General features: G+C 33.2%; 1 protein-coding gene across 1 annotated transcript in view; it reads right to left on the bottom strand.

Annotated features, from left to right (window-relative positions):
• LOC115880928 overlaps nucleotides 1-17225 on the bottom strand; it is a 270255-nt gene that overhangs the window by 12590 nt on the left and 240440 nt on the right. Inside the window, exons 12-15 of the mRNA XM_030898260.1 lie at nucleotides 15799-15997; nucleotides 11497-11757; nucleotides 9264-9420; nucleotides 3187-3316 (exon numbers count right to left, since the gene is read on the bottom strand). Coding sequence (XP_030754120.1) covers nucleotides 3187-3316; nucleotides 9264-9420; nucleotides 11497-11757; nucleotides 15799-15997 — 747 coding nt within the window. The remainder of the gene's footprint in view (nucleotides 1-3186; nucleotides 3317-9263; nucleotides 9421-11496; nucleotides 11758-15798; nucleotides 15998-17225) is intronic.

Genomic DNA, 17225 nt, shown 5'->3' with positions numbered 1-17225 from the left:
TATACAACTATCAGTAGTAGAATAAATAGTAAATAACATAAAATAAGCTCTGTAAAGACTGACAAATCCATAAAATTTCAAATCAAATTCAAATGTGTCAAATGAATCGTCAAACAGAACTGTCAAGGATCCCCACCCTAGAGTGCTTTTTCCGTCCACCATGCATGAATACATGGATAGCATTATGCTCCTTCCTTAGTCTTCTTATTCAAAGATAAATACTTTATAATATATGCCATTACTTATGAAAAAAAATTGAAAAATATCACATCGGTTTTATTTTTTCAACATCTTTCCACGTAAATGAGACATAATCTTTATAAAAATTAAAAAATCAAGAAAAAAAAAACAATAAAAATTAATAAAATCACGCAACTATTTTACGGATGCACTGTTCTTCAAGCTCGGTCTACTACCGTTTTAATCGATCTTTCTAGTAACAAAATAGACGATGCGTTCCGTCAATAAAAATTCGACAAATTTACAAGTAGCCAAGTAATGACTGGAAGGAGTATGTTTAGGGGTGACATACTCGTCAAGTCCACGTGGACTTTCTGCCACGTTCTCTTGTAAATAGGTAGCGATCTACAAAAAAGAGAGATATCAATCAGTATAGATCATATTTATTAATATAAATATGAAAGGTGTAGAATACAATATGATAAGTAATTAAGTAATTATTATAAAGGAATACAGACTCCATTATAACCAACTTGAAATATCTTTTCTGTCATATTTGTTTGACTTTCCTTTGACAAATTTTAAATGTTGCAAATTTTGTGCGCTTTTCTATGTTTATATTTTATTTCTTGTTTATGTTTTAATAGGTTATACTATTAAAAGTGTATAAGAGACACTGGGTCAGAACTTAATTTACTGTAAGATAATTTTGAATTTTTGGAAAGAGGTCTCAAAAATTGTTGTTCCAGACTAAAATTATAAAAAATAATAATTGTTCTATGTTTTTTTTTGTCCTTTTTCACTAGTAACTAATTACACCGCGCGCGTCTCAAAAGTTGCTCACCCCCTGTAACTTTTTTATTTTTTCCTCGATTTTTTCAGATAAAAAATGAGATTTGGTATGTTAGTAGGTATATGACATTAATTAGGATTGATTGACGTATTAAATTGTTTTCGGTCACTTCCTAATCCTAATTTATGTCATATACTAACATACCAAACCTCGTATTTTTATGTAAAAAAAATAAAAAAGTTATAGGGGAGAGCCACTTTTGAGATGCACCCGGTATAATACTGGTACCGTATGGTCGAAAAGAAAACGGCTATATTGGAAATGTTATTGATCGTCATTTCCCAGGACGCCATTTTTTTTCGATCATACGGTATAATTACTAGTAACTAAAATACTAAACCGGTCAATTAAGAAATTAAGGAGTTATTCTTACATTTATTACTCCTTGTTAAATATAATTAACATATGAAAATTTTTCGAATTTTAATAATCAATAATAATAAACAATAAACAATAAATAATAAACAATAATGTGTTATTATTTTTGTTATATAATTATTAAAATAAAAGTTGTTAATATTAAATAATTAAATTATCATATTTATATAATTTTAAAAATGTATTTAAACACTGTTATTGGCTCAAAGTAAAACGAAATAAGTATAGAGTTTCCTACGATGTTCTCTATGGGTATCTCGGAAACTAACGGAGATAGAGAATCGGTTAAATGGGGAAAGAATTGCAGTTTTGTGGGGTCATAAATATGCGCCTTTCTGATTTTTTGAAAAAGTTCATGGCTTACTAGATATTTCGAAAAAATCAAATTTTGACTATTTTAAAAATTGTCCCTAATTCCATTATAAGCTATTTTAGACAAAAAGTTTTCAGATAAAAGTTGTAGATAATCACATCCTTAATGAGACTGTGTCCTCCATTTTTTTCTAAAGCCTGTCATTTTTGACATATGATACAAACACATGTAAATTGTAATAAACAAAAATTGTAAATATGAATTTCTCAAATGAAGAAAAGCGTGTAGATACTCGCGCATCTACACGAGTGGTTCCAGCATGACTTTCATTATGACCCCCCCCCCACAATTTGTATGGTCAAGAAAAGTTGAACCAATAATCCTACACGCTTTTCTTCGTTTGAAAAGATTAGGTATCCTATAAGTATACAGATAAAAATCTTCGTTGGTACGAAAATTGTTTTTTATGACGATGTGCAAACGAGTCAAATTTCCTGTGCGCAAAAATAAACTCGCGTAAAATAACAATAAACATAGAGAGATATCGCTAAACCGAATAGCGTGCATGGACGTTAATAAGGCCAGGTGTTATTTCCTTTACGTGAGGTGGTATTAACTCTCTTCATTTATAGTTATCGGATCGGAAAGAATTCTGATCGCGTCGCGTCTTTTAAACTTAACCTAACTTTGAATTTAAAACTTTGAAATTGTTTTGTTTACTAGGTATTTTAAAACTAAAGGGCTAAAGTGCTTATTTCCAGTGCTTTATTGTTCAACGTCTGCCAATGGGTTTAGGGCAACAAACAACAAATTCTCTTAGAAGGGCTAAGTCGTCATCTGCTGTAAACCTAAGACTCTTTATAGGTTCTTTAGTATTGGAAGAGGTAGAATCCATATTTATTTAATCAAAACTAATCCCAGCTACTTAAATATCAAATTACCTAATAAAACTAAAGCAATAATTCAAAACAATTCAAACATAACCTAAGATAAAAGATCTCGCCGGCCGGCTCCGTTTGTCAAATACCCGCACATGCCCATTTAAGCAATTTTTAAACGTTACCGGAGGTTATTTAGAAAGAGCGCTTGGTGTAATTGATCCGCAAATTACGTCAGGCGGTAACGTTATTAGCGGGTGTTGCGTTGACTCGCGCATATCGTAACCATAGTTGATAAGGTACGCGTAAATACTTGATGACGCTATTCGGTTTTCCGATATCTCTCTAATAACTGTGCCGGTCAGGCGCTGTGCACAATTTTAGAGGCCATAAGTGGGCGTGCTATGTGCGCAAACTAGTCACCTAACTAGTACCCGATTCCGAAAATTGGAACCACGAAAAACAATAAAGAAAAAACAAAGATTATAATCTATAATCTCTGGTTTTAGTGTAACCTGTAAATACTTTTTTTTTGTTATTTGAGTTACCTATATTAAATTACAGTTAATATTCAGTAATCTTACCGTGGCTTGTAATCTTCTGGGATCGACATTTTCTTTCTCGCAAAACGGGCCGCTGCTTTCTGATAATTTCACTCTTTTGTCCTTATCGTTTTCTCCACTTGCTGTATCCGTCTCGCGTTTATTGTTATTACTAAAATGTATATCAAAACACAGTTTTAGAGAGATAATACCGGGTGTCTTTCAAAATGTCGCTCACCCCTATAACGTTTTTATTTTATCAAATAAAAAAAACTTGTATTTGCTGGTATACACATATGACATAAATCGGCATTGATTGACGCATTCAATTACTTTATATACTTCCTGTTTCACCGGAAATGACTACAACTTTTGATGTTTAAACGGTATTTTTTACTGTATATGATAGAAAATGATATTCTGAATAGAATGACATTTCAAAAAATAACCAAATCGTATTTTTAATCATATCTCAATTTTTTCAAATGGAACGACGCCGACGGTGGCTCATTAGCATATTTGGAAAAAGTATTTTTTACGAATAATTTGTTACCACAAACCAAGGACTGTATATATTCTAAAGTACTGTTCGATCGCCTCAAATCGCCGCTGTCGTAGTCGCCGTGGAATGCTACGTCACGCGCTGACCAGCGCTCCACAGTGCGGCGGATGGTTATTCTAGCGGGACAAAATCTCAAGAGCAATGTTTGGGACTTAAAATCTAAGAACGTAGCAAATGGTCTAATATATAGCAACTATATGGTTAAATTTATTTATTTATTAACAACTTAATTTATTAATAATTAAATACAAGATAATAAAACTATGATATTATTCGTACATGACACACAAAAACCGTATTGTAAACTATTGCCAAATACATAAAATTATGATATCAGGTGAAATACTTACAAAAACTCTTTAGCAGTTATTTTTAATTACTTTGTAATCTTGTGACACCCTCTATATTTTATTTTAAAAATTATATTTTATTTTAAAAATATTAATTAAGATAGATATTTTAATTTTAATTTTAACACTCGGTAATTGTAAATTCATATATAGTAAGTATCTAAGACAATTTTTTAAACTCAGTGCCTTTTGATGGAGTTGTTTTGTTTTTATACTATCCGATTGAAATGAAACTTTTTGGGCATTCACCTGTTAAGCTTGAACTCCCTGTGACTGTGGCTACCTGTGTTGGTAACTATTGGTAACTCAAAAGATCTACATCATTCAATATATCGATATTTGAAAAAAAGTGAAAGTTTGATATCTGCAGAACAAAGGCATGAAGGATTTTAACAAATAATATACATACGTACAGTAGAAAAGTACATACCTTTGGCAATCTTCGACATAATTTGGCTTTGGAATAAAATGTATAAGCACTTGTAAATATTTTGCTTTCGTTTGATCTCTGCCTTGCTGAGCAGAAAACGACCAAATTTGGCTGATAAAAATGTATCGAAATACAAAGAATATTCATGCATTTTTATTACAATTGGAATGTCTACTATTTATTCTTACAGTACACATTTGTTGGCTTATTTCTAATGCAACGCTTTTGTCCCGCTAAATTTATCTTCCAACGCACTGTGCGCTAGTCCGTCAAATGCAAAAATAACTGTCACTGTCTAAAACCTTTAGCGCCAACTTCAACTCGGTCCCCAGATGGCGTAAAAAAACTGACAGTGCAGGAAGATAGGAATCGAACTATCCTTATCTCTATAGTATCCTTGACCACAAACTTGATTTCGAGTCAAATTGTCGTTACATTTATGGCCTTGGCACTCTAGACTGAAATTTAAAATGCATTTTTTTTCTTAATTAAACATGTCAAAAATTGACATGTCATTCTATTCAGAATGTAATTTTCTATCCAATAAAGTGAAAAAAAAACATCGAGAGTACCATTTAAAAATTATTGTTGTCATTTCCGGTGAAACAGGAAGTGATAACGAAACTAATTGAATGCATCAATCAATCCTCATTTATGTCAAATCATGCGTCTTATCATATGTCATATCAAATGTCGTTTTTTTATCTGAAAAAATAAAAAGTTATAGGGATGAGCCACTTTTGAAAAATACAAGGTTTGCTTGCAAAAACTACTAGAAACTAAATAAAATAAACTGACTTGGTTTTACATGAGATCTTACAACTTTTTATAGTGGAAGAATTGTATTGCGAGACTTGGCATTTTTTACATTCTATGTTTTTGATGGGATATAGATAGGTATTTACTTTTAGATTATACTAAAAGATAATAATGAGTAGTTTTAGGCACTTTAAATAAAGCCAACTTAGAAACTAAACTTACGTGCATAGAAATCGGCCCACTGTGAACTTTTGGTTTTAACTGTGTCTTTTAGAATCTATTTATCATGGCAAGTAAAAAATATGAGCTGTTTCAAAGACAATTTAACATGCTTTAATATGAGCATACATTTATTCAGGGTACTTATCGTTTATAGGCGTACCAACGGGTAAACAAATAAAAGGTATTTGTGTTGTGGTGACAATAAGAATAACAAACTTGTCAAATATTGCAATTACTACCTTTGTAATCGAAATGTTCACATTGTTCTTTTATTCTTTGATTAGTTGTGTTTCATTGTTTGATTAGTGTTTCAATTTAATGCATACATCACCGGAAAAAGCCGCCCAAGTAATCGCTTTAATCGAAAATGGACTTAAACAGAGAGCTGTAGCTCGGCAACTACATATGACACGCGGAGCGGTTCGAAGAGTGTGTGAACGATATGAGGAGACTCGATCCTTTCGTAGTCGACCTGGAACTGGTAGAAAGAGATATACAACGGATCGTGATGACCGCTTTATTGTGTCAACAATGTTAAGAAATCGGCGTCTTAATGCTATTCAGGTGCAACAACATCTCCGTGAAACACGAGGAGTGACTATTAGTCAGTGGACAGTAAGACGAAGATTGAAGGAAAGTAACATGACCCCCAAAACACCCGCAATTGGTCCAAAACTTACCCCAGCTCATCGCCTGCGTTTTGCATTGGAACATCTGAATTGGACACTAGAACAATGGGAACTTGTTTTATTCTCAGATGAGACCAGGATATGCCTCTATGGTAGCGACCAAAGAAGAAAAGTGTACCGGAGGCCAGGTGAGCGATTCGCAGAATGCTGCATTGAGGAGCGGATTGCTTATGGAGGTGGTTCCTGCATGATCTGGGATGCAATTTCTATGACTGCGCGAACCGACCCAGTTTTCATCCGTTGGGGCGACCGTCGGCACGGGAGAGGAGGTTTAACTGGTGCTAGGTATATTGAGGAGATTTTAGCAGTTCATGTGGTACCTTACGTCGACTACATTGGAAACGAATTCACTTTTATGCATGACAATGCGAAGGCACACACATCAAGAATCGTACACGATTACATGTCAGAAGTCGGATTTCGGGTTATGGAATGGCCAGCATGCAGTCCAGACTTAACCCCGATAGAACATTTATGGGATGAGCTAAAACGAAGAATTCGTACTAGACGAAGAGCCCCAACTTCTATCCCAGAGCTCATTGTTGCAGTAGAGGAAGAGTGGCTTAACATCCCGCAAGAAACAATATCAAATTTGATCGAATCTATGCCAAATCGTATAAGAGATGTTGTTAGAGCAAGAGGGGGTCATACCCATTATTGAAAATTTAGTTTAGTTAATTGTCCATAAATAAATAAATAAATAATAACATACCTCTCTTAGTAATAAAAAACGATAATTTGTTTCATGCATTAATTTAATCATTTTAATTCAAAGAAACCAAAATACAAATTAATATCTCTAAACTCTTTTCAAAGAATATGAAATTGTCTTTCAAACAGCATGTATTTTTTCTTAATCTGACAAATAGATTCTAAAGAATATATAGTTAACTTTAAAATTTTGCCTTGGGCGGATTTCTATGCACGCAAGTGTATATGTACATTAAGTATAAATTATAACTTTTCGATTAGTTGATATACAGTGTGACCCACTCAAGACCGGGCACCCTCCATAAAATCTGTGTTTATAGTCCGATTTTGATGATCTTTTTTTCAAATATAAAGTTTCAAAAAATGTACTTTAGGGCTCAATGTCATGTTATTTCACAAAAAACAAGGCCTACTTAATAAAGTTTTTGTGGTGAAAAATTTGCAAAATCATATTAGCGATTTTTTTTCAAAAAATTTGAGTACACCCCTACATTCGGCATCCCTCAAAACAGTTCTGTACCAAATTTCGTTTAAAAATATTAATTATTAATAATTCTGCAGTTAAATTAAATAATTCCCTATTTTTGCCAATTTAACGATGAGTTATAACGTAACCCTTGAAAAAAACAATCCACAACAATGGGTTTTATTAGCTGTCAATTCTTGCAGCGTAGAATTGAATATTAATTTAATAGCACGCAGAAAAGTGTTGTATCAAGAAATATTATTTGCATTATGGAACAATTAAATATTAGGGATAAAATTGAAATGATTCGTTTAGTGGGTGATAACTATCTTCAAGCAGGAGAAGCTGCCAGAGAATTTAACAACAGACATCCCGACAGACCTGCAGTAAGTAGAAGCACGGTTCAACGAATAAATAGAGTTTTTAATGAAACTGGTTGTGTGTCAAAATACTTACTAAAAAACAGAAGGCCGGAACATTGAATAAATAGGCGGAATGAGGAAATATTAGAATATTTTCGTAACAATCCTCGTGCAAGCATTAGAGGCGCCAGTGTTGATTTGGATATACCAAGGGAAAATATTAGGAGATGTTTGCGAACTAATAAAGTTAAACCCTTTAAACCAAAGATTTTACACACTTTGGAAAACGGAGATGATGTTAGACGATTAGAATTCTGCTTATGGGCTCAAGCAGAGTATTTAAATAATAGAAATTTCTTAAAAGAAATTTTATTTAGTGATGAGGCAACATTTAGTACAAACGGAGTAGTATCCTCTCAAAATTCGCGATTCTGGGCAGTCGAAAACCCTGAATGGGTGATCAATACAAGAAGACAGTATTCTCAGAAATTAAATGTGTGGTGTGGCATACTTGATGATAGAATCATTGGTCCATATTTTTTTGAGAGAAATTTGAATAGTCCAACGTTTTTGAATTTTCTGATTAATGACTTTTGGGATGCAATACATAATTTACCATGCCAAACCCGTTTGAATTTAAAATTTCAATTGGACGGATCACCTGTGCATAACGCGGCAGTTGTCAGGGAATGGTTAAATGAATATTTTGAAAATAAAGGATAGGTCGAAATAGCCCGCTAATTGAGTGGCCACCGAGATCCCCGGACCTAACACCCCTTGATTTCTTTCTTTGGGGTTTCTTAAAGCAACAAGTTTACAAGTCTAGACCTCAATCTGTATATGAATTACGTATTAGAATTACAGAGGCTTCTGCAAATATTACACCACAGCAGCTTAGGAATGTAACTGTTAATCTAAGAAAAAGATGCGACAAATGTATTGAACTGAATGGAGGGCTGGTAGAAGCAACTAGAATTATTTGAATATGTTTAACTTATTATTCGGTTATTGTGTTGCTTGTAGTATTTTTATCATTGTTTGTAATAAAACTCGTTGTCGTGGATTGTTTTTTTCGAGGGTTACTTTTGAAACTCATCGTTAAATTGGCAAAAATAGGGAATTATTTAATTTAACTGCAAAATTATTAATAATTAATAATTTTAAACGAAATTTGGTACAGAACTGTTTTGGGGGATGCCGAATGTAGGGGTGTACTAAAATTTTTTGAAAAAAAATCGCTAATATGATTTTGCAAATTTTTCACCACAAAAACTTTATTAAGTAGGCCTTGTTTTTTGTGAAATAACATGACATTGAGCCCTAAAGTACATTTTTTGAAACTTTATATTTGAAAAAAAAATCATCAAAATCGGACTATAAACACAGATTTTATGGAGGGTGCCCGGTCTTGAGTGGGTCACACTGTATGTATATCAAGTATTCCAAAAGTTATGCCGCTGTTAATTTAATGCAGAGTACAGATATCTGTACATTTATCACATGAAAAAAAGTTGGGAGAGATTGTGAGCTTCCCCAATGGGAGAGAGGGGGAGAGATAACTAACTCACCTGTAAGTTTTCGATTCTCCTGGTAAAAGTAAATCTGGTGGGCGACTATTATTAGGACTGAGCACTGCTATAGCAGGAATGTTATAGTTTGGTGGATGAGTATTGTCGTTGGTTGATATGTTCTCGTGGGAGCTAATGGAAGAAGTTCTACTGTCGCCTGGAGTGCAAAGTAAAATATTTAAAATAAAGTAAAATTTGTTTCAAATGTTAAAATTAATCTTACATTTCCTTTAAAAGAAAAATAAAAAGCCTTTTTTATTTTTTTAGAGGCTATCGCGTCTTTCATTATAATTTTCGCGTTATTAAAATCTATTCTGTGCCTTGTGTGAATACTGGCAAATCTTTTTTTAAATGATCTTTATGCTCTTTAATTCAAACATTTAAGGGTCTAGATGTTTCACCAATATAAAATATATCACATTCACATGGTATTTTGTATATTATATTTTTTGATTGTTGTCCAGTGTTCATTGGCTTAGTGTGCGTTAAAATGGATCTAAGGGTATTTTGTTTTTTGAAAGATGTTCGTATGTTATATTATTGTTTTTCTATCCTTATTCTTTTCCGAAACGCCTCGTATGTATGGAATTGTAAGTTTATATATTGTGTATTGTTATCGCGTTGTGCGTATTCTGTCTAAGATTTGGGGTTTGTATTTCGTTTAGTGTCTTATCTCAATAAAAGATGGTGGATAGTCGTTTTTTATTGTATGTTTTAGGTGTGTTTTTATAGTGTAACTAATACAATTTAATAACAACTTTTTTGAACAGCGGGAAGGTACAGCAATGGGTAATACATTGTCTCCATTTTAGGCTAATTTATTCATGATTCAAACCTGCAGTGGAGGCTAAGAATCAGTTTGAGTATTTTCCAAGAGTATGGTTTAGGTATGTGGATGATATTTTTGTTGTTTTTGACACACATAGATAATTTTATTTCTAAGTTAAATACTCGTTTTCCTTCCATTAAATTTACGCATGAAATTGAGAACAACGACAGATTACCATTTCTAGATGTATTAGTTATTAGAAATACTAATAATTGCCTGGAATTTGATATCTATAGGAAAAATACGACCACACGCAGATATATTCCTAATGAATCACATCATAGTGTTGAACATAAAATGGCTAGTTTAAATTTCTTAGTTTACAGATTACTTAGTTTCCCACTTTCCAACGAAAGATATGAAATAGAAAGAGATTACATTAGGAATGTAGCTGAGTGTAATGGATATTCTCCTTCACTAGTTGATAAATTAATTGGAAAACGTAGGTATAGGTTAATGATTTCTGAAAATTCGACTTTTCAAGTGGAGAAAGATACGTCTAAATATTTTTCGATACCGTTTGATAGAGAGTTATCCCGTGGTCTAAAAGGAATTTTTAAGAATGTCAATTATAAACTTGTGTATAGTGCTAATAATAAATTACAACAATTATTAGGTAATCCAAAAGATAAAACACCTCCACTGGAAAGGTCGGGTATTTATGAAATTTCTTGTAAAGATTGTAATCAGAAATATGTTGGCCAAACTAGAAGATCAATATTAACTAGATTTAAAGAACATTTAGCTCAGATAAGATATGGTAGACCGGATAAATCTTGCGTTGCCGAACATATTGTTGATAAAGAACATTGTATAGATCTTAATAATTTAAAATTAATTAAACAAGTCTCAAATTACAGGCAATTAGATGCATATGAAAGCATCAGAATTAATAAATGTAAAGATTGTATGAACAGAGTCAACGGTCCAATTTCTTCAAGTTCTTTGTTCCTACTACTCTAGTGGCGGAAATCTAACTGTTACGCTCAATGGGCTCTGACTCGGTTGGCTAGATTTTGCCACGCCCACTCGGTGCCCACTGAGCGAGTATATAAACGCTCAACTTGTAGATTGTATTTTAGTTTATAATCATCTGCTGATGATGCTAACATGGTTAGCGAAACGCGCGTCCAGTGTAAAAGTAAAAGTGTTTTAGTGTATTGTGGCGATTTAGTGTTTTTATTTTGCTGTGTAACACCAAAGGTTCCAACCCTCAACTGTAAACTATTGTTGATAAAAAACAATAAGCCAATAAACTTGTAGACCGAAAAGACAGTGCACACGAAACTCAACAGCATTGTCATATTCTCAAGTCATATTTATGTACTTATCCTTTTTTAACACATACATATAAAAGTGTTAGATGATTTGGTTTTCTTCATTCCTTTTAAGCAGTTAACATACCTTCGTGTGGTGTCTCAGGACATGTGGTCATTTCGACCGTGGCACTCATGTACCTCACCCTCATGTACGGTTGCGGAGGAGGGAATGTCTGCTGTCTAGTCAAGCATTTGGTTGCGGATCCGATCGTGGCTTGCGTCGCCCTCTCCGCTGCGCTTTGCAGTACCGAAGTCAGACGGCTTATTGCTGAACTGCTCGACATCGAAGCAATCGACGGCTCCGGTAGGAGATTTTCAGCGCTAAGAGGACGTTCCGGATTTTCTTCTGAAAAAAAAAGGTTTAGCATCATCAATTAAAACCGGTGTTCTAAATTCCGATATGGATTCGCTAACGTTGACTCGATGGGCGGTAGTTGGCAAAATTGGAAACCAAATAGTATGAATAAATTTTGATCTGATCTTATTTTATCTTTAAAAAAAAACAGAGAAATAAAAACTACATATACCGGGTATTTTTCAAAAGTGGCTCACCCATATACCTTTTTAATTTTTTCAGACAAAACAACGATATATTAGTATATGACATAAATCAGGACGTATTCTATTGTTTCCGGTCACTTCCTGTTTCACCGGAAATTATTACTTTGAGTTAACTTTTGATTTTTACATGGCACCCTCGGTAATTTACTTTATTTTCAAACACAGCAACTATGTATAACATATTAAAGCATGGAATATTTACAAAATTCATCAAATTAGCGAAAAAAAGCATTAACAAAATATACACGATTGTCAATATGATCGCGATTGTTGTTCAATTAGTCTAGCGAAAATAAATATAGTTGCAGATGATCAAATAAGAACAGTCTACTGTCTAGTTTTACTGTATTTTTTTAATGTATTTGCCTATTGCTGAAGCAAACGGATGATATGATCAATAAATTAATATTATGTGGAGGATAGTTTTATGCTGATGACATAGAAAATGTTGATTTGAGATCTTTATTCGACCATACTGTATACTGATTATTAATAATGTAAATTCTAAAGTTAGCGCTATTCAGATTAAAAAAAGAAATTGTGTTGAACATAAATGAAAATCAAACTTCATGAATTTAAGACTATATTTTTAGTTAAAATCATTTTGTTTGTTGTGTTTATGCACCATGCTTATCGAAACAAATTTTCATTGTTTATAATGGAAAATGAATTTCTTGCAGTTTTTAGGTATATAATAAAATTATATAAGAGTTTCTTGCCTTGAACTGCTAATATAGAAATTAATTCCACGCTGTGTTCGTCATAATGTGGATCAACCTGCTCTCACTACCGGTTTCGGGGCCCTACCCCATCATCAGGTGAGCTTGGGTATTTCCACAAAACGACGAGCACAGCGGAGAATATATAAATACGACTTGTCGTAAAGTAGCGGTAAGATATTAAGTACCGCATCGCGAGATAGCGGCATGCGTGCAATGGTAGTACTTTCGTACCACCGAGGCACAACTATCGATAGTAAATAAAAGCTTTTTTCGGCTAGCCCAAAATATATAATAGAAAATAAATTTCTTGCAGTTTTTAAGCATATAATAAAATTATATAAGAGTTTCTTGCCTTGAATTGCTAATATAGAAATTAATTCCACGCTGTGTTCGTCATAATGTGGATCAACCTGTTCTCACTACCGGTTTCGGAGCCCTACCCCATCATCAGGTGAGCTTGGGTATTTCCACAAAACGACGAGCACAGCGCAGAATATATAAATATGACTTGTCGTAAAGTAGCGGTAAGATATTAAGTCCCGCATCGCGAGATAACGGCCTGCGTGCAATGGTAGTACTTTCGTACCACCGAGGCACAACTATCGATAGTAAATAAAGGCTTTTTTCGGCTAGCCCAAAATATATAATAGAAAATAAATTTCTTGCAGTTTTTAAGCATATAATAAAATTATATAAGAGTTTCTTGCCTTGAATTGCTAATATAGAAATTAATTCCACGCTTGTTCGTCATAATGTGGATCATCACTACCGGTTTCGGGGCCCTACCCCATCATCAGGTGAGCTTGGGTATTTCCACAAAACGACGAGCACAGCGCAGAATATATAAATACGACTTGTCGTAAAGTAGCGGTAAGATATTAAGTCCCGCATCGCGAGATAGCGGCCTGCGTGCAATGGTAGTACTTTCGTACCACCGAGGCACAACTATCGATAGTAAATAAAGGCTTTTTTCGGCTAGCCCAAATATATAATGGAAAATAAATTTCTTGCAGTTTTAGGTATATAATAAATTATATAAGAAGTTTCTTGCCTGTTTGTTAATATAGAATTACATTGCTGTGTTCGTCATAATGTGGATCAACCTGCTCTCACTACCGGTTTCGGGGCTCTACCCCATCATCATCGTTTTGTAGAAATACCCAAGCTCACCTTGTGAGAGCAGGTTGATCCACATTATGACGAACACAGCGTGGAATTAATTTCTATATTAGCAGTTCAAGGCAAGAAACTCTTATATAATTTTCATTATTTAGCTTTCGTTAGGAGGCATAAAACCCGCTGTTAGAACTAAAAGCCAATACAACCTGAACAGTATAACCTCAACACGTACTCACTATACTAGTTAATATAAGTAATGTAAGATGGTCGAAATTGCTTTAATATTTATCTTCGTCAACTCTACCCAAGAAACTTGACATGAAAAAAGATTTACAACTTTTATCCCTGCCATTGCCTAAATAAAAAAAAAAAATAAAGAGTAAACAGTTAATAACAATTAAACAAACTGGTAACAATTTTCGGTTAAATCCAACGTATTAACAAGTGGAAAATGTTATAACAGAAAAAACCTCGAAATATCCCTAACATAAAACATACACCCAAGCAGCATTTGGACGTCGGGACAACGTTGTGTCACGCGACCAAACGTCGGGGTGCGACGTCGGCACAACCTCGTGCCAACCCTAGTCTGCACTAGTTTGGAGAATAATTTTTGGGTCGAAACGACGTTGGATACCGACGTTGGCTAGCAGCCTAATTTAGTACAAACTGCAACGTTGTTTAAAATCCTAATTCACAGAAATACAAAACTATAATAATATGGCGTCTAAGTCGCGTTTTATCCTAAATTGGGATAATTATAGTAAAAATATTATTTTTATGATTTAGTTAGAGACATATGCCAGATGGCAGTAAAGGAAAACAACACAAAAGTATTTAAGTGTGAAGGATGTTTGAAGATCATAATTATTGAAACACTTTAACCGACTCTGTAACTCGTTACCCAAGGCAAAAAAGTTAAACGCAAACAACTTTATTGATAAATGTACTGTTTCTACTTTGAAAAATACTAATGGGCCTTAAAATTAAAAAAGTTTTAAAAAATTTCTTGAATTTTTTTTAGTAAAATGAGAATAATTTATTCGCAGTCGAAAAAATTGTTTCCGCGTGTTGTTTAGGGTCAAATATTTCAAGTTAATGTATTGAAAAAGCAGAAATTGCTATTTTAGAAACGAAATATTTTCTTATTCAACAACATGGCGGCTTTCACTTTGTTGTTTTGGAGATTAAGATGGAGTAGTTTGAGTAGTCGCATACCTGGACTAATAAAGTCGCAGTTCAGCCTTAACAGGTAGTATACTAGTCGCAAGATTGCCTAATTTAGTCATCCTAGAGTCTAGCTTGTGCCGCCCTCTATATTCTAAATAAACGAGCGAGTGGATAAAGTATCGGTAATATGTCGATGTATATTTAAATTTAGTTTTATATGTACCTTTCTTATGTCCCATTTTAATTAAGTTTTTTTTATAAAAACAAAAACAGCACTGAACTGTCTGACTGAACAGAACAATGAAGTGAAAATTTAAGATTTAAGGTTATGGTTCAATACAGTTGCAAAAAGGTAGTGGCTCGACGTCCTACCAACGTGAGAATAAGGAAATCTAAACAACGTTGGAATTAGTAAAACAGACGACGTTTGCATAACGTTGGAATAGGTCCTGAAAGTGACGTCGGAAAACTCTTTATTGCCCAACATTGTCACTACGTTGTCCGAATCACCTAAAGATCACTTAAGCAAAAAAGGTTACAAGACAACGTTTATTCGACGTCGCAGAAGCTTTTACTTTGTTGTAGTACTAGTTTAATGTCGGCACAACGTTAAAACAACGTTTACATTTATTTTAATGCTCAAGGTACGAAGCTAACTATTTTTTGTAACTAATCCAACGTTGTGTTTAGTAAACATGTGGTCGCAAGTCGTGAAAATGCTACTTGGGCGGTATTTGTAAAATCCCTGTATATGCTCAAAAAGAGCGGAAACAAATAACCTTCCATTTTTAGCAATATAAATATTTTATAACTACCTGAGGAATGATATGGACTTCCACTACTAATCACTGACGACTGAGAACCAAAGTGTAATAATTCGTCTTCTTCTCTGAGTCCGCTGGAAGCTCTGGATTCGGTCTGAGGCGAAACCGGAGACCTACCCTGAGAGGTGCGCAAAGAAGCCGTGGCCGGCAGACTTTCGCGTCGATAAATTGTTCTTGGAGGTTGAGAATGCTAAAAAATATAATTTGTGCTAAATATCAAAATTTATCTGCAGTAGTGTTGCACAAGACAAGAATTCTTGTCTTGTGCAACAAGTTTTGTCTTGCAGATTTCTTGAATGGCAAAGTCTTGTCTTGTCTTGCAAGACTCTTGAAATTTCTTGTCTTGAAAAATTTTATATTCTTTATTACAGTTTTTTTATAATACCATTTTACCAATATACAGGGTTGTTCACGACATACGACACGGAGTATTGTAGCTAAACGATGAGATTTTTACAATTATTACAATCAAAGTTGTTTTTTTTTTAAATGGAACACCCTGTATATTATTACATTTTTAGTTTCTACGATTAAAATAAAGGTAAATTTGATTAAGGTTTATTATACTTAAACCTTACTTTTTGAAATATTTTCAATTTTGTGAAATTGCAGTAAAAATTTTAAAGCTTCATTTCTCCAAGGGTATCAATGTTTTTAATACTAAATATTTAACGAAGTCTATTTATTGACCAGTTATTGTGTTGCAATAATAAAAATAATACTACCTTATACAGAGTGTCTAAAAATTTATTTTAAATAATTGTTAGCTTCAAACGGCAATAACTTCTTTAATTTAAATAGAATGCCCTATATATTTTAGGAGAATCAGATGCACAATTAAATTGTCTATCAAATTGTATTATACCATTTTTTACCTATCCCTTCAAGTTTTCGTAGAAAATGCATTTTCTTATAATTTAGACCTCATTTATCATCCATGGAATATTGACATTTTAGATTGTTTCTAAAGCAACAAATGCACAAAATGTACAGACTAGTAATATTATCGTTTTTAGCAAAACGATAATATTACTAGCCCATTTGTATGCAAAAAGAAAACTATTTAAATCTTTATAAAAGAGTATACCATTAATTAAATATAACACCATTATTTCCGCCCATATACTAATTAATTACATACTTAATTGTGTTCGTTAATAAATTATTATAAATAAATGTGGATTTGAGTCAGAAATCAATATAATAATAAGTTATCAAATTAAAGTCTCTGTTGTTATAAATAAGCATTTATTAAAAAATGAAATATCATTTTTAAGGTGTTACTTTTTATCACACTGTCTAATGCCCATACAAAATTCAGTTTTTTAGTATTTGGAGCAATTATTATTAATCAACGCAAACAGTCAGTTAATGTAGTTTGAATACTGGAATCATATTAATTGGTCCTCTTTAACAAA

Source organism: Sitophilus oryzae, unplaced genomic scaffold, assembly GCF_002938485.1.
Source record: "Sitophilus oryzae breed Bouriz unplaced genomic scaffold, Soryzae_2.0 scaffold_1660_pilon_pilon, whole genome shotgun sequence".
Classification (NCBI taxonomy): Eukaryota; Metazoa; Arthropoda; class Insecta; order Coleoptera; family Curculionidae; genus Sitophilus; species Sitophilus oryzae.
The sequence above is the reverse complement of the archived record's forward strand: the minus strand, read 5'-3'. Positions and strand labels throughout refer to the sequence as shown.